We start from the raw sequence: 24925 nt of genomic DNA, 5'->3' as shown, positions 1-24925 counted from the left end.
TTTGGTGATAGTGTCACAACAAATTTGGTGTTTCTTTGGAGATACTCTAAGTCTAATCTTTCAATAATAATAATAATAATAAAGAACGAAAAAAAGAAGAAAGAATGAAAACAAGAAAGTCTAAACAAATAGAGCTCTCATAAAAATATTAGGTTCTCTCACAAATAAATATATATAAATAAAACGACATAATAAGGAAATTTAAGGGTTTGGGAGCACTTAAATGACTAAACAGGCCATTTTGTAACATACTTATTCCTAATTTGATATTCTCTTCAAAGTGTTTTTTAAGCAATATAACAAACGAATCCTATGTCTCTCGTATCATATCAATAAATATACATGGATGTATCTTAAAATTAATTAATGATGAATAAAATAATTTATATTTTTATATATAATTTAATATATTTACATTTAATTCACGTGAAACAATATTCTTTAATATACCGATAAATTTATACAAGTTAAAAACAACAATGAAAGAAATATAATTATAGAAATAGGCATAACATTAACAGTATACGCTTTTAAAAAGATGATCCTTCCTTTAAAAGAAGAGGAAAAAGAAAAATACCCGTGGGGAAGCATTGTTGCGAAAGTAAGATTTTAAATTCTTAAGTATATATGTAAGGCCAAAACTCCTTAACCCGTATTTTATTTTCACCTTTCAAATAAAGAATATCTTGATTCTTAATGTGAATTTTTTATTACAAATAAATAATGAAGTCCAAGTGTTCATAATTTTTAATGTTTACCTGTTATTATTGTATTCGTATCCCGTTAAATTTGGATTCAAAGAAGGAAGAGAGGGAAGTAAACGTAATCAAACTATATTTTGCATGATTTTCCAACTTCCCTATATTAATATGAGCAAGTTGGATATGTGTGACAATATTAATAATTCTCAAATGTAATAGTAATTTATATTATAGATTACGTCAGGAAAATTGGTTCAAATTCAAATCAATTGACTTATCCCTTAATAGTTCTCTTTCAATATAAATTTATCTCTAGCTAACAGTACACACCCGGCCCCATTCAAAAGATAGAATATTTATATACCTTTATGTTTGGTTGAGAGATCTTTTTAAGACCATTTTACCTGTTAGGTTTTAATCATTTATAGATACATTAATTATATGGTCTCTTATCAACTCACAGATCATGAGATGACTCAACGTGAAAATAAAATGTTAGTATTGATGAATGCAATCAATCGTATTCAACTTTCCACACATGGTTTAATTTTTTATTTTCTTTCTTTTAAAAGAAACTTCATTTTTGCAACATTATTAAAGTGAAGTGGGGAAAACATATAGAAACTGCATTCAGACAAACTCGGATGAGAAGGCGAAAAAATTGAACATAATTCTACACAAGTTTTCAGAAAAAAAAAATAAACAAAACAAAAATACAAGGATGCTTCTCAAATCTAATATAGAAAAAAACATAGGCAAGAAACTTCCATTATTTATTTATTTGTACAGAATTTTCAAAGACGGCCACTAAAAAGTCTATTATCAAGAAACTATTTAATTTGTCTTCTAAGTCAAAAAAAAGTTTTTTTTTTTTGAAAGAAACCGAAGTTTACTAAAACTAAGAACAAAATATGAGAATCACAGGAGAAATTCTCTTCCCTTAGAACAAACTGACATTTAGGCTAGAAATTCTAACTCTTTGAGCAAGAGCATCAGCAAAATAATTCATACTACGACTAAAAAAAAACTTACTAACATTAAACTTTTTAACTAAATTTTAAACAGATAATCACGTACATTTAAAAAACTCCAATATCAAGAAGGCAATTGTTCAAAGACAGACTTCGGATAACTACTTGCGAATCTGAGAACACATAAATTTCATTCCAAGAAGATTTGATAGCCCAACAAAGAGCTAGTTGTATTGCAAGAATTTATGCCTCCAAAGCCGAAGAAGTAGTTGTTTGGAGAGAATAAAAAGCCCAAGTGTCATCGACACAGATAGTCATAACTGTTGCTATAACAGCCACACCAGCAGCCCAAGAAGCATCCGTGTGCAAAGAACAATATATATCCACACCTCCTGCTTGGAACAACACAGCAAACAAGGGGCTTTGACGACCTCTTTGAAGATTCATGAACCATGTAAGAAAATTCAGAAAAGAGAGTTTCAACTTTGAGGGAAACTGAGGTTAGATCAGCTGATCCACTCTTCAATCTAATTAAATTTCTCTGTTGCCAAACTTCAATGGCGACACAACCGAAATAAAATAAGACAAGCATTCTAGCGTTACTGGGGGAGTTATGCAACAAAAACTCTAACACCCGGAGCAAAGAATGGCATCCCAAACAACAAGGGAAAGGTCTAGAAAACCAGATGGCTTTAACAAAACTGCACTCTTTTCAGAGATGAAGGCAATTTTCTAACATGCCACCACATAAGAAACAATCTTTTTCTAAAAATACTTTACTGAAACTCACATCAATGTTTGCCGTATCAGAGCACTCACATTAATGTTATTCAATTTACCATTTAAAATACTTTATTGAAAACTCACTTTTTTTTTTTTTATTTTACATCAAATTTTTACATTATACTAAACATTAATTTCTTTATTATTTGTTCTCTATATCACTTAAATATTATGTAATTTAATATATAAGTATTCATTTGTTATGCCAAACGAAAACAATCAATAACTTAGGATTTAGTTTATAATACCAACAAACACACAACACAATCAAACAAGAAATAATATATCAAGAGATATGAAGATTCAAGTAATGAATTAAGCATTAAAATAGAAAAGAATAAGACTAGGTTTAACGAGTTCGAGTCATGTTTAATGTTCTACATCTCAGTTGGAACAGCGTTTACAAAGTTACAAGAATCTTCACAAACTTCTCAGAGATAACGAGAAGAAATTTCTCTCTAGTTTAGACTTTTTCTCTCAACCTTACACTATCACAATTTTCACTCAAGCAAATCTAGTATGATTCACACACATGTTACAAAAATTTATAGCTATATATAGATTTGTATTGTTGCCAGAAATATCTCCTAAATTATTGTAGCACATTTACATTGCCTTAAATGATCTAGCTCATCACCAGCAACAATAATTCACGTCATTTTAGAAAGACACACTTTTATTACGGACAATCCGAAAGCATTGTAAACACACAAGCCTTCCGGATATGTACATGGCTTCCTACCCGTATGGACCTTAAAGACTGACAATAAGCTATCTGAGAGTGTACCTTCCATATTAATAACAAGCTATCCGGGAGAGATTCCATACACGGTACAAGCTTATTTGGAAGTACCTTCTGGATTCTTCAAGGCCTTCTGCACAGGGCTTTCTGGATCCACACTAAGCTTCCAATATCTGCACTCCAGATTCACAACTTCTAATCTCAGATGACAAAACTTGTAACCATAACCAACAAAATCTCCACCTTGGTTTCAAGTTGAAGTCGCTTGATAAATCATTGATTTAAATGTTGTTGTCCTCTCAGCCCCTCTGGGATCAGCTGACTCCGATCAGCTTCAAGCAATGCTCAAACTTACTATATCGCACTACCTTGGTTATCATATCAAAAGGATTGTCTTCAGTTGGAACCCTGACAATCTTCACATCTTCTTTCTGCACAACCACTTGTATGAAATGAAGTTTGATATCAATGTGCTTAGTACGTTCATGATGCACACAATTCTTGATTAATTGAATTGCACTCTGATTGTCACAATGAACATCAATAACCTTTTGATTAAGCTTTAGCTCCTCCATCAATAATGTGTGAGATCATAATTATAGTATTTTTGAAGGGTGTTATATTATTAGAGTATTTTTAAAAGTAAAAGTGTAAAAAATAATATAGAAGAAAGATAAAATAACATATTATATTTTTAAATGATGTGAAATTTTTCACACTCTTACAAAATGCTACTAATATAAGTTTTCTTTATTTCATTAGTTTTATGCCCAAATTAGAACTAGACTTTTGAGCATGACTTGGTCTTCTTTTCACTCTTTGTATATGTCTACGTAGCTAGGCCTTTAATTTGGGCTTGGCCTTTTGCTTCTATATCATCTGATTCTGATCTAGTGACAAAACTTGGGTAAGATGAGACAAACAAACAACGTAGAACTTTTGAACTTAAAACCATGATGCATTCCTTCTTCAACCTTCGATATTTTATAAACAATAATTAGTAATTTTGCCCCTTGAACTTTCGACAATATTGATTTTGGCCCTTAAAATATACGACTTGTTAAGAATCCCCCTTGAACTTTTACACATACAGAAATTTAGTCCTTCTATTAGGTTCCATCTCATTATTCCGTTTAAATGCTGACGTGTCTTTTTAAATTAGTAACTTTACTCTCTAAATTTTGACAACTATCAAATTGTACCACCTCAGAATAAAAATGAAAAAAATTTAAACTTTTTTTTTTAGTAAATCTTAAAAATTAACGTAGATCTTAAGAAAATGTTATTTTGAATGATTAAGAAAATTAAAAAATAAATTAAATTTTAATTAATTTTTACAGAAAAACTTGAGTATATTTTATTTTTCTCAAAAAATGTAGGTTTGTTTAAGTAAACATGACATTTTCTTTTAGTTTAATTTATAATTTTTTTTTTCAAAATAATTTTATATTTTCATTAAATTTTTAATTATTTTTCTGTATTTATTAAGATATGAATTTATAAATATAAATAAGTTTGATTTTTTTTTTTCAATAAATCTTAGTTTATTTAAATTATTTATTAGATTGTCAATACTTTTTGTTTGATTTTTTAAGATACGTGTTTATAAATAAAATAAAATTTAAAAATATTTATAAGAATAATATAATTTTTTTAAGTAAAATTAATATTTTTTAATTAATTTAATATTTTGTCAGGTTTTTTTTTTTAATAATTTTTATTATTTTTTCAAAATTAATAGAATATTATAATTGCCAAAAAATAGAATATTATAATTTTTAAAATTATTTTTTAAATAAAAAGGAGCAAAATTTCATATTAATCAAAGTTTAGGGAATAAAAATACTAATTTTTAACGGTAAAGATAACAGAACCTAACAGAAGGGGCATAATTATGTAAGTATTATATTTTAGGGAGAATTTTTAACAAGCCGTATATTTTAAGGGACAAAACTAGGTAGTGCCGAAAATTCAGGGGCCAAATATGCTAATTATTCTTTTATAAATGCTCAGACAGTATTTAATGGGGGCATTTAGTTCACGCTATTATATTGTATAGTATTATTGTAATATAATATTATGTTTAATATTAACTTATATTAATTGTTTAACATTATATTTTGTAAATGAATAAAAATATATTTTAATTGTATGATATATTTATACAAACTCTCACTCTACCCTCTCTCGATTTTGATTCTTAATCTTTACTCTAATGACATATTTGGTTTGTTGTAATGAAAATCGTAATGAAATCAAATTATTCATTATTATATTTGCTTTGTTTTTAAAAATGATTTAATAGGATTACATTGTAATGATAATTACATTATATAATATGGAATTCCTATTACATTAGAAAAATGACTTAATGAGAATTACATCACAAAAGACTAAATAAAGTAAAGCTAAAATGACTCTAATACCCTTTTTTTATATAAATATAAAATTAAAGTACAAGATAATTTTGTCAATTTATCATTTATTATAATATTCATTCCAATAATAAACCAAACATCTTAATCAATTTCTATTACTATTCTTATTCTATTACATTACTATTACTATTATATTCCACCAAACCAAAACATCACCTAAACTCAGACTCCGGCCTTAACCCAACACCGGACTTCAAACTCTAAATTCTGACACCGGTCCCAATCCCACCTGGATATGTGATAATCTTAATTATTGTCAAAAATGTATAACAGCCAATATCTATAATATTTATTCAACTAAATTTCGAGTAATCCAAAGTAAGGTAGTGAAATTAGATTTGTTAGGATGGTGTGTATAATATGTACTTGTTTTATTTTCTTTCTCCTTCGTTGCTTAATACTTCTCATCTTTGCCGAACTAGATATAGAAAGCATAGGTCCTTTCTTTTTTCTTCCATTCCATCCCTAAACATAATATTTAGTTTGCATTATTTTTGGTTCTAGAAAATTGTTAATTATTTAATTTAATCCCAACAAGTTTTCGTCAAACTTTGAAAAGAATATGCAATATGATCAAGTATAAGCAAAAGGAGACGAAATAGATGTTACAGGATAATGTTTATTAATTAAGGTTTCTTTATTAGTTAGTTGATATCTTACCTAGACTGATCAAGAGAAGGGTCATATACATAATTATATATATCATATCAAGAAAACACATGAATAACATCGGTTTTAAATTAAGAGTATATTAAACGTTGAAAAAGATAAATGTATGATCATTAATCAAACTATGCTCTATATTGAGCCTTACAAATAAAAAATAATAATAAAAAAAGACTATGCTATATTGAGTGTTTGACTACTAATCATAATACTTTTGAAAATGATAATAATACCAAATTACCAGTGTTAGACATATTTCTCATAATTTCCACCGGATATAATCCTAATTTATGGACAATTTGATGGGAGATTACTTAAGTATGTACAATATTCACTCTTCATTTTAAAATTAATATATTAATTATAACATTGACAAAATAATATATTGTGAAATTATTTACGGATGACATCTATTTCTAATAAAAGAAAGAGAATTAATTACGAAATTTTTACACTAAATACTCAAAATTTTATTTTTTACTATGAGCGGAATTTCTTTTTAAAAATATTGTATATTGTTTATACTGTGTGAAGTTTCATATGTTGTTCCAAACACTATTGTCTACTCGAGTATTCTCAACCCCTTCTCAAATATACAATAAGGCGATAAGGCCAAAAATAAAACAATGGTTTGAAACCATTAATAACATTTATATTATTAGCTATCGAAGCACAGTGTTAAGTATGATAACTACAAACAAATGAAAGATGAAACAATTTAATTGATTAAGAGAAAAAATATCAAATATCTAATGGTCACACATTATAGAATTAGAATTATCAATGCATCATTCTTCAAAAAAAATAAAAAATAAAAAACAACTAACACACATTTGTTTCTTCTTTTTTCATTTGCAAAAAAGAAACTGTGTTGTCTCTATATTTAGCGTAATAAATTTTTTGATTTTTTGAATTAGATAAAAATAAAACTGATTTTTTAATGGTTACTGTTTTGAATTTTGTTTCCTTGTTAATTTTTATTGATCATAAATGATTTATTTGCAATTTATTAGCCTATTTGGAAAAAATAAAATAAAACTTGGATCTCACTTTTTTTTTTTTCCTTTGAAACAACTAATTAAGAAGCTCTATTAGAAATCAGTAAATTAGGCATTGCTCTAAATGATCATTTATTTTATTATTTTTTCAACGAAAGATATGATACGTACGTGTAAAGATTAAAATCAAACATAAATATAAAAAGAAAAATGTGCAATTATGTGTCTATCTAATATCAGTAGTGAGCGTACGTTACATTTTATCCATTTCTTTAGCCCACAGATTTTCTTTCTCTCAAATGTTTGTTTTTCCTTATAAACAACATAACCACCACGGCTTTTGGATTAAGCACTTAATAATAATAATTAATCTAACAACGACAACACCAAAACAAAAATAATTAGAAATAGAAAGAAAAAAAGAATAATTTGTCTTAATGGTGATTATAATAAATAATAAATAACTTCTATTAAACCCCACCTAATTAAAATTCCAAAAATAAAAATTCCACATATGGCTACTCCCTTCCTTTACCAGCCACCTCCTCCTCCTCCTCCTCCCACGCCCACCAAATCGAATTTACCCATGTTATACTACGGCCTAATCGTCATCGGAACCGCCGCCATCGTTCTAGCTCTTTACAACATCGTAGTCATCAGACTCTGCTCCGATAGCCGGCGGAGCCAGCTGTCAGTACCGAGGCCGAACTCCTCGTCGGTAATTGAGGTCAGTACGAGGTCGTCCGGGGCAGGGTTTGAGAGCAGTCAGTTACCGTCTAGCTTCAAGTACAAAAAGGCGGCGGCGGCGGCGGCGGAAGCCGAAGCCGATCATTCGGAATGTCCAGTTTGTTTATCGGGTTTTGAAGAAGGAGAAGAGATTCGGAAACTGCCGAGATGCAAACACTCTTTCCACGCGCCTTGTATTGACATGTGGTTACACTCTCACTCAGACTGTCCGCTGTGTCGGACGCCGGTGACTGTAACAGGCAACGAAAGGTGTTATCGAATTCTGATAAGTCCAACCGACGAGATTTCTAGACAATAGTTTTGCCCAATTCTGCAAATCTCTGTTTTGAGTTACTATTATTATTATTATTATTTTTGCAAGTGGGTTGGGTGTTAGACTGTTAGGAATGAGAAAGAATGGGTGTAGTAAAAGTCCAATGATTTTGATAGGTTTAAAGTGGGGACAACGAAGACGATGATGAGTTGACTAAGAAATGTAAAATGAGGAAAGCAAGTCTTGGAGTGGATGAACAGTCTGAACAAACTATGGAAATTAGTATAACGCTTCGTTTTTATTATACACATTTAGTTTCTGGTAGATAAGATTTCATTTTAATAGTGATGCATAGGTTTTTTTTTCCCTTTATATGTAATCGTTACTGTGTGGATGGTTGTGATAATTTGAACTTCATTTGTATATTTATATCAGTTTGTTTCCTTAAAATATACAGACTAAATAAAATAGGACTAACTAGGAAAAGAAGAAGTTTAAACTTTGACCATGGTTCTTTAACCCTGGTTTAGGGTGAAAAAGCTTTAACTCCAAAAACTTTTTTTATACGAACAGAAATTTGATTTTTTATTTTTTTTTTCTAGAAAATTTTAAAATTTAGAACTGTGATAAAAATATTTAAAAAATAAAATAATAAGGCTAACAAAATTGTAGAGAAATATTTATGCGAAGGCCTATGATAATGGAACTGGAGAAGCAACAGTAGACTTTTTCCAAAGTTTAAGCCTATACAGCTTGTATCCAGTTGCTCCAGACCTCCAGTATAATAATAATTGCAAACGTTGAAAATATGAGTGGAAAAAAATTAATACCTTTCGAATTTTAAGGAGTAGAATGAAATATATCTTTAATAATTTGATAACCAATAAGATTATAAGTCTCAAATTTTGAAGCCAAACCCCAATAATAGAATAAATTTATCAAGAATGTCTTTAAACTAGGATTTATTTTATATGTATGCTCATGCAGAAAACCTTGGAAGTTGATCAACTAAAAAATGCTTACAGTTGAAAGTTCTCGTGACATATTTTGGGAGAATTACTTAGGCAATAGAATTAAGAGATTAATCACCAACAATTGGCAGAATGATTTAATTTCAATTACACATTCTTAATAAGATAGACAATGGTATCGTAATTATATTTAATCATCGAATGTAATCTTATTAAATTTCAACGTTCCAAACCCTGAATTGAATCCACACATTCTTGCATAATCACAGATACTATACGGGACCAGCTAAAAACTCACTTTTCACAATAGAAGAAAGAAAAGTATACGAATAGTATACAAGCCATAAAGGAAAGACTACATCCTTCTTAAATTATCTAACCTCGCCTGTAAATCACTGTCTATGCCACCGTCATCGGGCCCCGCTGCTGCTGTTTCCGCTTGAGCAACTTTGGCCTTAGCAGCTGGTGCAGCAACAGTTGCTGAGGGTGCATTAACAAGCTGCACATTGTAATAAGAATAACATCATTTTTGGTACATTCAAATTTCAGTAACAACATACAGATACACCGGTGACAGATTGTTTGTTGTCTATAAAATGAAAGATAATAGTTAAAAAAATACCTCTTGGTTAACATCAATACCAATCTCATCGAGCACCTGGTTTACCAACTCATCAGTTTCCTCCTCTTCCTCATCCCCTTCCAAAGCATCATCGATTGCATCAGCCATCACTTCAGATACTAACTCCATCTTCTCATTCTGCCTCTCAAACTCTTGCATAATTTTCTGTAGTGATGGCAGGTTCATTTGTCTATTCATTTGGCCCATTGCCTTTGTCACACCTTTCATTGCCTCTCCCATTGCTTGTGTGGATTTCAAAGTCTGAAAATAGAAGTACATGTATTAATCAACAGTTAAGAAGTTAACAAAAGCTATACCTCAAGGACCAATAAGAAAACAGATATTGCATTATTTAGATTATGCTCAAATTCCAATTGACAGTACTCTTACTATTCTTCACCAGTTAGAAATTAGCAATATAGGGTCTTATATTCACAGTTCAGAACTACCGGAGAAAATAATTCTTTCGATGTTTGTCACAGTTTAAATTAATAAAATTCACAAACTAAATATTACCTGGATTCTAAGAGATACTCCCTGAAGTTGTGATTTGAGCTTGTAAAACTTTTCAATCTGATGTCTTGTTCTAACCAGGTCTTTTGCCATAACTTTCACAGCTCCCTGAAACAAAACTAAACTGCATCAAAATATAGTTGGATGTCCGAAGATTAAAAATGTCTCCATGAAACCTAAAATGAATAAGATCCACAAAGGGCCGGTTGAAATCACACACCATTTGCCCTTGCTTAGCACTTTTCTTTATCTCTTGAATTAATTTCTTCTCTTGGTTTTGAAGACCTTGTCTCTCCCTTTCTATTTCTCTGATTGATTTGTCCAGCATTCTCTTGTTTTCCCGCAGAAGTTCTGACATTATAATCATATATGTTTAATCTCAGCTTAAGAATAAATACTTTTCACAGAGTATTTATATACTCATAATAATGCCAATTCTAGATTAAACATTTGGGTGTTCAGGAAACAATATATAATAAAACATAAAACACATATAGAATGCTTCAGACTCAACAAGACCAACTAAGATCCTCAAGCATAGGCATGGACATTAAAAACTCCATTCTCTAGCTGCCAATACAAGTAAACGTTGTGGCACAATGCAATGCATTGAGGAAAATCCACATTAACATATAAACTAAGGCTTCTTAAGAAAAATTAACAAATAAAATGGATGCTAGGTCTCAATTCTACGACAACTACAGTCCAATTGAGGAAAGAACAAAAAAAATACAATTTAGTTTTTAACAACAAACCATCATCTTAGCATGAAAAGCCCTAAACACCCAAGTGAACCATTTAGCAGAACTCAAAGTAAGAATAAAAATTTACATATCCATAACGGAAGTAAAATGATTTTCCGTGCTCGTCTAGTAGACTACTCCCAATCAAATTCCAACAAAACCATATACAAGAATCTAAACCTAAATCAAATAATAATTCACTTCAACGATTCATCTCAATTATCACAGGATTAACGATTTGAAGAAATAAAACCCTAGCAATAAAAAAACCGTGGTCCAATTGTAAAATCACAGAACTAACCTGCGGGAGTTTTTCGCTTTCCAAAGAGAAAACTCATGACGCTAGATCAAACAGTCGAAAAACAATCTGAATTAGAAACTCAGCTGGGATCGGATTGGATCGAGTAGTCGTCTTCTATCTGGTTTGTACAGAAATACAAAGAAAGAAAGAAAGGAGGAAAGGTTTTGATCGTCCCAACTCTTACGCGTTGTATCCAACTGGTTGAGGAATAGAATCAACGACGAACCCTCTACCTTAACACGTGGCGTGCATCTGGTAGGTAGGGCCCATCTGATCGTTAAACTTAGCGCGCTCACTCTCTGTTTCTTTTTTAGTCCGTTTAACTTTAAGCAACAAGTCTTAGATTTGGGCCTTAGAAAAATGAGTGAATCCTCACAATGGGCCTTTAGAAAGCCCAGTCTGCGAAAAAAGATGTTGTTTTGCTCTTTTTACAGTCATGATAACTTACCGTTACCAAGAAGTATTTGAATTGGTAAACTTATTGTATCTCACTTCTTATTCATAACATTTATGTAGGTTCTTCAAAATGATATGTTTTAATTTTTTTTTCGTAATAAAAAAGTAAGAATTCATTCGAAATACACACATTGAAAAAGTTAAAATATATTTATCGTACAACAAACGTTACACAAAGAAAATATTATTCTCTCTGTTAGAAATGGGGAGGGAGAGAGGGAACAGCATATAAATAAACAAAATCAGTGAAAATGTGTTTTCTAATAGCATTTATCAATTATTGAAACTCTTTGGTTAATTTAAGACTTGGTAGCAAAATAAGACTTATGTCTTAGTTTTATTTTCTTTGAACACGTACGAAGTTTGATTTTTTTTTTTTTTTTGGGAAACGAATTTCGAAAGTTTTTTTTTTTTTTTTTTTTTTTTTCTGAATACCTAAAACATTCATTAGAAAGAAAATAGAATTGTGGTGAGCACAAGGGGCTCACCAACCTGAAATAAAGAAAAAGGATGATCAAGTAAGTCCTACTTAGCCAAAGTGTTAATTGATGGCTTTGTAGTTATATTTATTTTCACTTTTTTTTTCTACCTGACAGAAATAAAATTATATGACAGAGCAAGCATAACTTTGTGATACAGTGGGGCGCACGTGGGAGATGGCCCATATTGTCACGTGCGGTTGTGTTTTTTATCACGAAATATGTACAACCCTTCTTCCTGCTTCCACGTAATTACACACATACATATTGAGAGGATGAAGTGATGAAGGGAAGTTTTTCATCATTCTTCTCTCTGTCTTGCTTTTTTAAATTTTTTTTTTTTTATAGTAAATAGATGGATGAATTTGCAGACAAAAAAAAAAGCAAATCTCATTTGATTCCTCCATAATCAACATTAATATTCATGTTTAATTAAGTAGTAGAGCCTACTTGACTTCGATTACCCAAAAGTGAGGTAAATTACATGCATAATGAGAAAACTATGATATATCTTTCTCAATTATCCCTTTTTAGATAAGTAAATAAAAACAAAAAAAAACTCGTTGGATTTGTAGAGTACTTTACAAAACATTGAACATTATTATTAATTTGCATATTATTATTATTTCGAGTGTTTTTGCATTATATCAAATGGGCCTTGCGTATGATTTATTTATTTATTTATTTTGAGAGGTGCTACTTCGAGCAAGTCAAATCAAGATTGAAGCTAGAGTGCATTATTAAATCTGCATATATATAAATTAAGACAAATGTGGAAGATATATAGAAGATCGTATGTATAGCTGGTACGGTGGTCCTAGGCTTTGAGGATAATTATTATCCCACACACATGGAAATGTTGTAAATTAATCACACTTCTGTTTTATGGTATATGCCACTGAATTCTGTTTGGTTGGTGAGAAACATACCCTACCAATACTTACGTAATCATACCTGTATATATACATTACAAATAATATACAGGTGCTTTATATTGTTAAATAAATTAACAATTAACCCAAGATCTATTTGTATATAACATAGAACACAATAGTAGTATATGATAATTGAGTATGTGTACCTGATTGATCCATAGCAATTATCTCTGATTGATCCATATTCTAATTTGATAGTGCAATCTTATCAACTAAGTCTTCTCCCTAGATCTCTAAATCGAAGCAGTTTATTTTCTCTGATTATCAAAAGGTATACAATTGTGATGAGACAATACGTATTTATAGCAGTAGGGGAGGGGACTTAGCATAAAAACCCTAGTTGGCTCATCAAAGGCTTGATCAGTAAAAACCCACACTGGGCTTCACCAGACTTTACTCATGGATAGGCTAAGCCCATTAACAATTGATCACCAACAACATTGCCTAACATGTTGTTAAAAAGAACTATCCAATCAACCCAAGTTTTAATAAAACCAATAAAATTTAATGTAAGCGAAAAAAAGTCTAACATTCTCCCACTTCGTTACATTGATTTTAATACATATATATTATATATAAAAATAATTTTGTTTGAAAACGACTCATGGGTTGAACAACAAGAAAACATTTGTGGCCACTTTAAAACCGAGTAGTTCTGACGATAGCATCTCAATAGGCCCAATTTAACCTTTGATAATGGAACTATAGCGATCATATTGTTTTTAGCTCAACAAAAGACATTCATAATCACAAATACCAAAGTATTAAATCGACATGGTCAATAAGTCTAGTAGTGTGGTAAGGAATTATGTTCAACATGTGATCAATTTAAAATAACATAATATCCTTATCGATCCTCGGCTTCAGCGATACCGTGATGCTTAATAAATAAGCCGAGTGAAATTAAACATACACCACTTAAAATAAGTAAGTGTCACTAAACTTGCTTAAAGAATTAAGCCAACAACATATCATTGTCAATAAGCAAATAAATTTAAAAGACAATGATCACAACAATATGAACCACATGCTTTCAATTCAATCATTCCAGAATATAACAAAACATAATTGAAAACATATCCATTCAATAATAAAATATTGAAACATAAAATGTAGTTCATAACTTTATTCGAAAATTATAAATAATAATTTCTAAAAACAAACGAAAACAAAACTCCCACTAACCCAAAAGATCAAAAAAGATTCTAAAATGCCCATATTAACAACATGTTTATTAAACGGCACGGCACTTAACCCTTTAGTTGAGATCAGCTAACATCGACTCGGTCTTGCAATTTTCAATAACAATGTCTCCTTTTTTGACCAAGTCTCACGATGAGATACTTTATTTCCATGTGTTTAGAAGCACTACTAATCTTGTTATTCTTTGAAAAGAAAACGAGCATTATTATCACATAGATTAGCATAGGTGTGGAAATAGAATCGATACCACTCGTATCTCCGAAATAAATTCTTCACCCACAAAGCTTGCAAAGATGCCCCATAACATGCAACAAACTCAACATACATAGTAGATGACGTGATCAAAGTCCGTTTGACCTTCTTCCAAGAAATAGCGACATTCCGCTGGCCAAGGTTAAATATAGCCGAATTTGACTTTAAATCATCTACACAACCACCAAAATCGAATCTGAATAACCAACAACTCGAAGATTGTCAACATGCTTATACACAAGCATAAAACTCTTCGTTCTTTCGCAAATATCTCAAAACTTTCTTGGCCGCAACCCAATGATCAAGGCCAGATCGATAAATATCTCCCAAGAACATTTACTACGAAAGCTATGTCGGTCGAGTGCAAACTCGAGCATACATCAAACTCCCTACTACACTTGCATAAGGGATGTTCTTCATTGCTCCTCTTTCCAAGTCGTTCTTAGGACATTGTCGCTTAGTGAACTTGTCCCCTTTCGAGAATAGGAACGTAACCAAACTTTACATAAATCCATGTTGAACCTTTTGAGCACACGATTAATGTAAGCTTCTTGAGATAAGCCAAGAACTTTTCGATTCCCGTCACGATGGATCTCAATCCCCAAAACATAGGATGCCTCTCCAAGATCTTTCATATCAAAATTGGAAGATGTAGAAAAATTTTTGGTCTCATTTAGTAGTGACAAATCATCACGCAAGTAAAATGTCATCTACATAAAGAACAAGAAAATATAACGACTCCCCATCGATCTTCATATAAATACACTCGATCAAACTTGTTCTCTACGAAACCAAACGATGTCACAACTCGGTCAAACTTCAAGTACCACCGGCGAGATGCACAGTTTGAGACCATAAATGGATCGTTTCAACTTGCAAACCAAGTGTTCTTTTCCTTTCTCCTTGTAGCCTTCAAAGTTGAGACATATAGACTTCCTCATTCAATTCTCCATTCGTAAAAGCAGTTTTTAACATCCATTTGATGCAACTCTAAATCAAAATGCGCAACTAAGGCCATAATAAGAATGAATCTTTAGTGGAAACAGTGAGAAAGTTTCGTGTAATCAATACCTTCCCTTTGAGTAAAGCCTTTAGCCACTAAACGCGCTTTAAACCTTTCAATCGTCCCTTTTTATCTCTTTTAGCCTTTAAAATCCACTTACAACCTATTGGTTTAAAACCATCGAGTAATAAAACTAGCTCCCATACACCATTTTTCTTCATGGAGTCGATCTCATCATCCGTAGCTATAACCATTTTGAAGATTGTGGACTATTAAGTGCTTCACTAAAAGTGACGGGATCCTGAAATGATCAATATCATATTCTCCTTCTCCAAGATAAACAAAATTATCATGACACTTTGTTGACTTCTTTTTGTCTGCGAGATCTTCTTAGAGGAGGTACTTCGGAATAACTTCTCTTTGTTGATCATTGTTTTGAATAACATCTTCCACAATCGGAATTTCTTCAATAAATGTGATTCTCATTATCAATAGGAGCTTCATCATTAATAGGCCACTTCATCAATAATAGGGCCTTCATCATCTTCGATATCGGGAGCAATGTATTCATCAACAATGGGAGCATTACCAACCGGAGTAGGATGAAGACTACTATTATCATCTCTTGAAAATGACATAGGAATACAAATTCCTTGTAGAGGACTCCCTATTTCAAGAGATGTTGAAGGAATTTTCTCGAAAGCATCAAATTCCGAAATTTAGCGAGTCCGAGATTCAACAATTCGCGTACCACGAGTAGGACGGTAAAAGCGATAGCCTTTTGAGCGCATTGGATAACCAATGAAATAACGACGATTTGTTCTCGGATCTAACTTTTCAAATTAGGATCATAAATCTTTACTTCGGTTGGACAACCCCATACACGAAGATGATTTAGACTAGGCTTCCGCCAGTACCCACAACTCAAAGGGGTCTTGGGAAGCAGTTCGGGAACACGATTTAAAATATAAGTTACGGTCATAAGTGCTTCACCCCATAAAAACTCTACGGAAGATTTGTTCTACTCATCATACTTCTAACCATATCCATGAGAGTGCGATTTCTCCTTTCGGCAACGCCATTTTGCTCACAGTGAACCCGGGCATAGTGTATTGAGCAACTATACCATTTTCTTGTAAGTACTCGCAAAAAGCCCCATGTGTTGTCCGGATCAGATAACGACCATAATATTCTCCTCCACGATCGGGAATGAACAACTTTGATGACTCTTCCTAATTGTTTCTCAACCTCATTTCGAAAAATTTTGAGTTTATCAAGGGCGTCGAGATTTTTCTTTAATTAAATAGGTGAATCCATAACGAGAAAAATCATCGATAAAAGTGATAAAATACTTATTTCGCACAACGTGGTGGAATAAGGACCATCGATGTCTCCGTGTGGATAATTTCCAATAAAGATTGATCATGGTTTGCGAGTCTCTTTCTTGTTTTAGTCAATTTTCCACGAGTACAATCAACACAAGTATCCCAATCGAAGCATCAAGAGGAGGAAGTATTTCGATTTAACTAAACGATCAACCCTTTCTCTTCCGGAAATATGACCCAATCTTTTGTGCCATAACAATAAGGATGTTTCCTTAACATGAGGTCTTTTACCCACCAAATTCACAACATTAAAAGAGGAATTTAAAGGAGCCAATGACAACTTGTAAAGACCATCGTAAGGAATAAAAGCAATTTCCAATAATTCGAGAGTCGAAGCATAATGTCAACATTATCATTTGCAAAATGAAAAGAATATCCTTGTTTAACCAAAAGCGGAAGCGAAACTAAATTCCTTTTAAAAGTAGGAACATAAAAAGTATTGTTCGAATAATCTTATCACGAGATCGTAATTCAAGAATAAATGTTCCAACATAGATAACGTCAACTCGAACATCATTGCCCACTTTAAGCTTGGACTCCTCTCACTTGGCTTCCCGAGATCCCTTAGCCCACGTAAGGAAGCGAAACATGAACAATTAGCACCACTGTCTAACCACCAAGAATCAATAGGAACATCAACTAGATTAGATTCAAAACAAACACATGCCAATGGATTACCTGATTGTGCCTTCTTTTCTAACCAAGTCTTAAATTTGTGATGCGATTTCTCCGATGCCCCAATTTTTCACAAAAGTAACACTTCACATTAGAGTATTTTGACTTTCCGTTGTTATTCTTCTCGTTTATTCTTATGCTCCTTACCATTACCATTCGTTTTGTTTTGTAGCACCATCATTTTTATTCTTGAATTTTCCTTTTCCTTTGTTGGGCTTGAGGTGAGAAACATAGTTAGCAGATTCATTCTTCTCCCTTTTAAGCTTGCTTTCTTGTTACACACCGAGAAATTAGGTCGCTGATAGTCCATGTTTGATTGTAAGTGTTGTAGGCTGTCTTGATTAGGCTGAAAGAGGCAGGAAGAGCATGAAGAGCTCGATGAATAATGAAAGAGTCAGGAAGAGGAATATTATGATCTTTCAACTTGGACTGAATATTTACCAATTTCAGAATAAAATCTCGCACTCCTTTTAATTCATCATACTTAATGGTTGTCATTTCATCCATAAGATGTCCAGCTTCAGCGTTTTCACCCGTTGTCGTATAATTTTTCTACAAACATTGAAAAACTCTTTGGCATTTGTAGTGTCACGGCAAACCACTCAATAGATGTTCAGGAATGGATCTTTTCCTAGTAAGAAGACTAAGTCGACTTGACTTTTCCCATTGTGCATGATGAGTTCTCTCGGCATCTTGAGTCCGTAAGATCGTTACGGGTTTTTCTTCTCGTAGGCACAAGTCCATATCCATTATGCCTAAAGTAAATTCCACATCTCGTTTCCATATCTTGTAGTTGGAAGCATTCAAAATATGGATGGAAGCATTATTGTTGTTCACAGAAAGGGAGACTGAAAAATTCAAAAATTAAAACTTGAATAAGCAATATGAGCAATGTATTAGAAAATATTGTAGAATCAACTGGTCATTATAATCTCCCCTTTGGGGTGAGAATATAACACACACATGATCTACCTTCATGAAGTTAACAACAAAGGAAAAAATACATATCATTTAAGAATTTTATTACCTTTGGGCAAATAAATTTCTTAAAAATATATATTAATTCAAGCAAAAAATAATAATAAATTTATATATTTAAATTATTACCTTTGGGCAAATAATTAAAATATATACATTTAATATTAACTCACTTCATGGAATGTGAACTAATATATGTAAATACTACCTTTGGGCAAGTAATTACACATATAGTCAACCAAAAATATAATATTTTCTTCAACATGTGAAATTTGGTGATAAAACAATCATTAAAAATTAATAATTTTCAACCAAATTTCCAAAAGAGATATATAATTGCTTTTATTATATTGATAAGCAAAAATAAAGTGTCCACCATAACACATTATTTTTGTATCAAACAACCAAGTTTTATAATTTTGGAACAACAATTAATGGAAAAAATGTGAAATAAAGAATATTGGTGGAGATTACATAGTCAAGATAAATTAAACAAGAGAGTGACTATGTCATATGGAACGAGAAGAAACTCAAAAAATTTTCTATGATTGACAAATTTCGAAAAATTATCAAAAATATTTTTAATAATTTTTTTTAACTACATAATTATCATTAAAATAATAATAATTATTAAACGGAGTCAAAAAATTAATTAAAAATCATAGAAAAATCAGAAATTTAATTCTAAGCACGCTGGAAAAAAAAATCGTCGAAAAACGACCTCCGAGGGGGTCCCACGCGCCCACGCGCTTGCTTGCGCGAGTGGGCGTCAGCTCGGCCTCCATCTTCTTCCTCGGCCAAGCCGGGTTGGAGGCGGGTCACGCGACCCGGATTGGCCCAGTCGGGTCTGCAAGCGTATTCCGGCCAAAAATCGACGAAACATTGGGGATTTTGGATGGGTTTTGGTCGGGATGGAATTTCTAATCTACCTAAGGATTCAATTTGGGATAAAACATCCAAAATAATGGTAGATCAAGAAATTGAATCCGAAAATTTCAAACCAAAAAAAAAAATCTTGAAACGTACGGGTTTTAGACTAAATCGTTAATGGAAATAGGTAGTTGTATTAGAAATCAATGTACAATCATTTATGCATAATCAATTTCATTCAATTATAATCATAATCAAAAAATCCATGTATAATTTTATCATTCAAAAATACAACAAACCTAAAATTTTAATCTTGAAATTCTCTTAATTTACTCAACAATTTTATGCAAATAACATATCAAAAGAAAGAGAATTTAATAATGAATAAAACCCCTAAACTTTTAAGATTGAAAAACAAAAAATTCAACATAAAATAATAGCGAAATTAATATGTAATTATGAATAATTAACATATACAAATTAATTATACTAATTATAGGTTCTAAATCATATACAATAGGCTATCTGATACCACATGTTAAATAAATTAACAATTAACCCAAGATCTATTTGTATATAACATAGAACACAATAGTAGTATTATGATAATTGAGTATGTGTACCTGATTGATCCATATCAATTATCTCTGATTGATCCACAGCAGTTACTCCAATTTGATAGTGCAATACTATCAACTAAGTCTTCCTCCCTAGATCTCTAAATCAGAAGCAGTTTATTTTCTCTGATTATCAAAAGGTATACAATTGTGATGAGACAATATGTATTTATAGAGTTAGGAGGGGACTTAGCTAAAACCCATGGCCGCAAAGGCTTCATCAACTAGAAAAACTGCCTACACTTCGCTTCACTAGACTTTACTCACGTATGCTAAGCCCATTAACAATTGATCACCAACAACACGCTATGACACAAGAAAGAATCATCAATCAACCCAAGTTTTAATAAAACCAATAAAATTTAATGTAAGCCCAAAAAAAAGTCTAACATATATATCTATATAGCACTAACAATCTCGAGATAGCTAGCTTGGATGTAAGTTAGGATTAATGGATATTTCTGTTAGGAAAATACTAGTATAGGATATTGTTTATAAGTGAAAATAAATAAACTTAAAAAGATACTTAAAATAAAAATAGAGAGAATGTAGAATTATAGAATAATTAAAATTAAAAATCAAAATATTTAAAATATAGCTGTTGATGCTAAACTGAGTCCTCACATATCTTTGAAAGAATTAATGAACACATTTCGAACAAGAGAGAGAAAAAAAAATTGCTTGATGTGATTTTGCTTCACTTGATATTTGCAAAGATTTTTATATATACACATTTGAAAAAGTACCATCTTTTTCATTTGGAAATACTATGAGTCTCATAATTAGTTTTTCATTTAACTATTTTTAGGTGATAATTTCTCATTCACTATTATAATTATTTTGAGAATTTTAACAATATTCATGACATAGAAGAATACAAACTTTTAAAACAGCTCATTGATAACAAGTTAGTCTTAATACTTTGAAATTATAGTATATATAATACTATTTCTTCCAACATTTTGTAGCTTTCTTTCTCCCACCAATAGTTGAATATTTAGCTTCGTGTAATTTTTATTCAAGTGGGTGTTATCATTTTTGTTTTAAACAAATGAATTTGGATGATTTGTACTATTATTATTATTATTAGTTGTTTAGTTTATAGGTGTCATTCTTATTATAAAATAAAATAATTAAGTTAGTCGCTTCTACTACAGAGGCTCGTTAAAAAGAAAAAGTTGATTTAACAGGTGAAAAAAGAAAAAATTAGTTACCCTACTTAACACATAAGCTAAAAATCTCTTTCTAATAATAACTTAACCTCTAAACCTCTATTATTTATACTGAGATTGTTGAACTCTTAAATGTGAAGTAAAATGTTGAGCTAAAATAATATGATGGCATATTAACAGAGAAGAGAAATTATTGCCCCATGACATTATTTCTATCAACTCTACAAGACATGTCACCTTCCTTTTCACAAAAGGGAAAAAATAAAAAATAAAAAGACTTTCTTGACAAATTCTCCTAATCCATTTACAATTCTTTTGTTTTTTTTGTCTCAATGAATAAGCTCTTCTTTTTTTGGAAGAAGGTCATGAAGAGGTGGTGTTGAAAGTCAACGTTATTGGCCACTAGTGTCCCATATCATTTCAAGAATATTGAGTTTGATCACAACTTTATGTATTTTTTTTTCCTTCATCTTTTTTCTCAAATCGGTTTGTAAAAAAAGTTAGTTTGCATATTTGCCATCATATATTATCTTCTGCTCTATTTTGACTTCTTAGATTCCTTACTTAAGACCCTACTTGTCTGCTAAGGGTGAAGAAGAATGCATCTTCATTATCTTTATGTCAGAGACATGGAAATCTCTTGTGTTTAGATTTGTATTTTCTTCTACTCTGTTCATGTGTATGTTCAAAATTACCAAAACTAAATATGCCCATCGGAAACAAAATTATCTTTATTTGAAATTGGCTTTGCAAAAATGACTATGATTATTATTACCCATTTGGAAATGATAACCAAATAGCCAAAGAAATTGAACCAACAACAAAAAAGTTATGGGATCTCAATCATTTCCCATTCTCTTAGTTTAAAAGGGGGCCTAATTTAACTTTGTGACCATGTGACAAGCCTGTGAAAAAGTGAAAAAATTACAAAAAATAATAATAAAAAAAATCTTTCACTTTCTTTTACTTTTCTTCTTTCTCCAATCTCATAGCAGAGAAGATTTGTCTCTGCTTTTTTCATCTCTCTTTTTAATTCAACTTTTTATGAGTGACGCTAAACCCACAAAAGCTTGATTGTTAATTAGTAATTATTGTAAAATTAGAAACAAATTTTGCAAATAATTTTTTGGTTATTACACGTTTCAATTGCAAATTACGCCATAAATTCAATAATTCATATGACTTTCTCTTCTAGCAAAACTAACCAACCTTTTTTTTTTCTTTGCTTTCTTCTACCACGGATCAAACTATGATAAATCTTAAACTAGTAGTTCAACTTAATTGGCTAAAAGAAAAATGGAAAAAGTTAAAAAAATACTATAACTTGTTCATGAATTCAATCCCCAAAAACTAAACCATCAACTTACACTGACATTTTTTTAACTTCCCTTTTTTGGGTTTTGAAAATTAAAAATAAACAATAATAAAATTACAATATCAAACCATTTGCAATGGCTTGATTAGTTTTGAGATTTGTAGTTTCATAAACAGGAAGTTCTTCTCTGTATCTTCCAATCCCAACAAGGTGATCTAGCTCAAAGAGATCAGAACTCGAATAGCTCTCACCATCATCATCATCATCATCTTCTTCTTCTTCATCATCAGCTTCACCATTAACATCACAGAAACCTCTAAGGAAACTTCGAGTTTCTCTTTCAACACTCTTCTTATTATTATCTTTTCTGGGCTCTTCTTCTTTCAACGATGAGCTTCTAACAAAGCCTCTAATGGCTGACAATGGCATTAAACTTGGGTCCTGTTCATAAGCACATTTATCTTCGCCTAGAATCACATTAACGGGATAAAACCTTACGGACCTTTTGGTAGCGCCACCATTTAGAGTGTGTTTGGCTCTAGAAGACGTCGTCGTTTTGCTCAGACAAGACCTAGAGAAAGTGGAAGCAGTGGAACAACCCGACTTAGAAATATTCTCCGAAGTCACATCCTCAACCGCTCCAACATAACACATTTTGGCCTTTTTAACGTTGCCCGAATTGAAAATAGAGTTAATAAAGGTGGCTATACGACCCCCAGGCGAAATGGGTTGCTTCACTTTTTTTAATTCTCCATAGATTTTCAAAGCCTTGAGCTTCGTCTTCGAAAACCCACCGCTCTGTTCCGGTTTCGGAGTCTTCTTCATCATCTTCTGCTCAAACTGGGTAGATGTGATCTTTTTCTTTGACTGCTCAGAAGAGAACGATGAATACGATGATACCCCAGTAGTATCAGTAGTAGTGGCTCGAAACGGCTTCGTTTTGGATCTGTATTTTCGGGTTGACTCTGTTTCGGAGGAAGACCACAGAGCACCTGAGCTTGAATCAGCCGAAGAGGTTGAAGCTGAAGTTGAAAGAGTAGAACTTTGAACGCTCTGTTTCTCGATCCAACTCTCTATCATAATAGCTCGGCGTAGATTGGTTCTCTCTTTCTCTTCTTTCTGCTTTTTCTTCACAGCTACTCTAGTAGTAGTTGTAGCTTGGTCTTCCTCTTGTTGGTGATGATCACCACCCTTGGATTCGTCAATCGAACGGTAGATAACGTCAAGAAGAGAGGAAGAGAAAGATGGAGTTCTTCTCCTTCGTGGGTTAGTTTCTTTCTCCCACTTATCCATACTCAGAATAGATTACTTCTCACTCTAGTACTTCAGTCTAGTCAAGTCACAGATCAGAGAGAACAGATTTATTATAAGGAGAGGAAAAAGAAAGAAAAAAAAACAGAGAGCTGTAGTGTTGGGTTTGAGAACGTCAAAAGCTGCAAAAAGAGATTAATGGAATTGCAAGTAGATCTTTGTTCATGTGAAAGAAAAAAATTATATAAACAGAAGAAGTGAAGTGAGAGTGACAGAAAAAAAAAACAGTATGAATTTGTTTATAAATATGTAATGTTGTTTTTTTCTTTTCTCTCGTGTGTCATGTGTGTGTTTTGTACTACGTCTTCGTGTAAAACTGAACAATGGTATTGGAAAGCGAGAGAGTGTTTTATAATAATAATATATAAAGAATTGGCCATGCGTGCGGGTGAATTATGGTCTTGCACAATGCACACCTCCTCTTCTTCCACCTTCCTTCTCTCTCTCTTTCTTTCTTTATTTTTTTATTTACTTTTACAGTTTCTGTCGTTTTCATTTTTCTTTTTTATACCAATAATATATATCAACTTTTTTATATTGAAAATTCTACCGTGGTAGGGTATGCTTTTATTATGTTTTTATACCCCTAACGATAAAAAATTCTTCTCCTTTTCTTGACAAAAATAATAAGTGAGATTTGCTACGTAACTACAAATTTGTGTTGGAGGAAGGGCTAACATTACCATTGAAATTTAATTTACGAAACATGTGTTGAGTGAACATTTCTTTTCCCAGCAAGTCTATAACTCCCATACCAAACTCTAGTAACAACAATAATCTATTGATTTTTTTAGCACTGAAACAAGCCAATATTACTAAAGTGTA

General features: G+C 31.6%; 3 protein-coding genes across 3 annotated transcripts; 1 reads left to right on the top strand and 2 right to left on the bottom strand.

The window, feature by feature from the left end:
- Window positions 1-7813: 7813 nt before the first annotated feature.
- On the top strand, window positions 7814-8344 carry LOC115703587 (RING-H2 finger protein ATL52-like). Its single transcript, XM_030630813.2, has one exon. The coding sequence runs from the start codon at window positions 7814-7816 to the stop codon at window positions 8342-8344; it is 531 nt and encodes a 176-aa protein (XP_030486673.2).
- Window positions 8345-9394: 1050 nt separating this feature from the next.
- On the bottom strand, window positions 9395-11723 carry LOC115705862 (vacuolar protein sorting-associated protein 2 homolog 1). The gene is made up of 5 exons (XM_030633307.2): window positions 11450-11723; window positions 10626-10756; window positions 10409-10513; window positions 9893-10153; window positions 9395-9769 (listed from the first exon to the last, which is right to left on the bottom strand). Exons 1-5 carry the CDS (start codon window positions 11484-11486, stop codon window positions 9626-9628), a joined length of 678 nt encoding a protein of 225 aa, XP_030489167.1. The 5' UTR covers window positions 11487-11723; the 3' UTR covers window positions 9395-9625.
- Window positions 11724-22778: 11055 nt separating this feature from the next.
- On the bottom strand, window positions 22779-24542 carry LOC115708265 (protein BIG GRAIN 1-like A). Its single transcript, XM_030636488.2, has one exon. It carries the CDS (start codon window positions 24080-24082, stop codon window positions 22904-22906), a length of 1179 nt encoding a protein of 392 aa, XP_030492348.2. The 5' UTR covers window positions 24083-24542; the 3' UTR covers window positions 22779-22903.
- Window positions 24543-24925: the final 383 nt, after the last annotated feature.

The sequence above is a fragment of the Cannabis sativa genome, chromosome 1, assembly GCF_029168945.1.
Source record: "Cannabis sativa cultivar Pink pepper isolate KNU-18-1 chromosome 1, ASM2916894v1, whole genome shotgun sequence".
NCBI lineage: Eukaryota > Viridiplantae > Streptophyta > Magnoliopsida > Rosales > Cannabaceae > Cannabis > Cannabis sativa.
This window is presented reverse-complemented; position numbering and strand designations above follow the sequence as displayed.

Excerpts from the sequence above, each read along its gene's own strand:
- LOC115705862 (XM_030633307.2), bottom strand. The coding sequence starts at position 11,486 with ATGAGTTTTCTCTTTGGAAAGCGAAAAACTCCCGCAG. Across the intron at positions 10,514-10,625 it reads GTGCTAAGCAAGGGCAAATG|GGAGCTGTGAAAGTTATGGC; the intron begins GTGTGTGATTTC and ends GTTTTGTTTCAG. Across the intron at positions 10,154-10,408 it reads GAGTATCTCTTAGAATCCAG|ACTTTGAAATCCACACAAGC; the intron begins GTAATATTTAGT and ends TTCTATTTTCAG.
- LOC115708265 (XM_030636488.2), bottom strand. The coding sequence starts at position 24,082 with ATGGATAAGTGGGAGAAAGAAACTAACCCACGAAGGAGAAGAACTCCA.
- LOC115703587 (XM_030630813.2), top strand. The coding sequence starts at position 7,814 with ATGGCTACTCCCTTCCTTTACCAGCCACCTCCTCCTCCTCCTCCTCCC.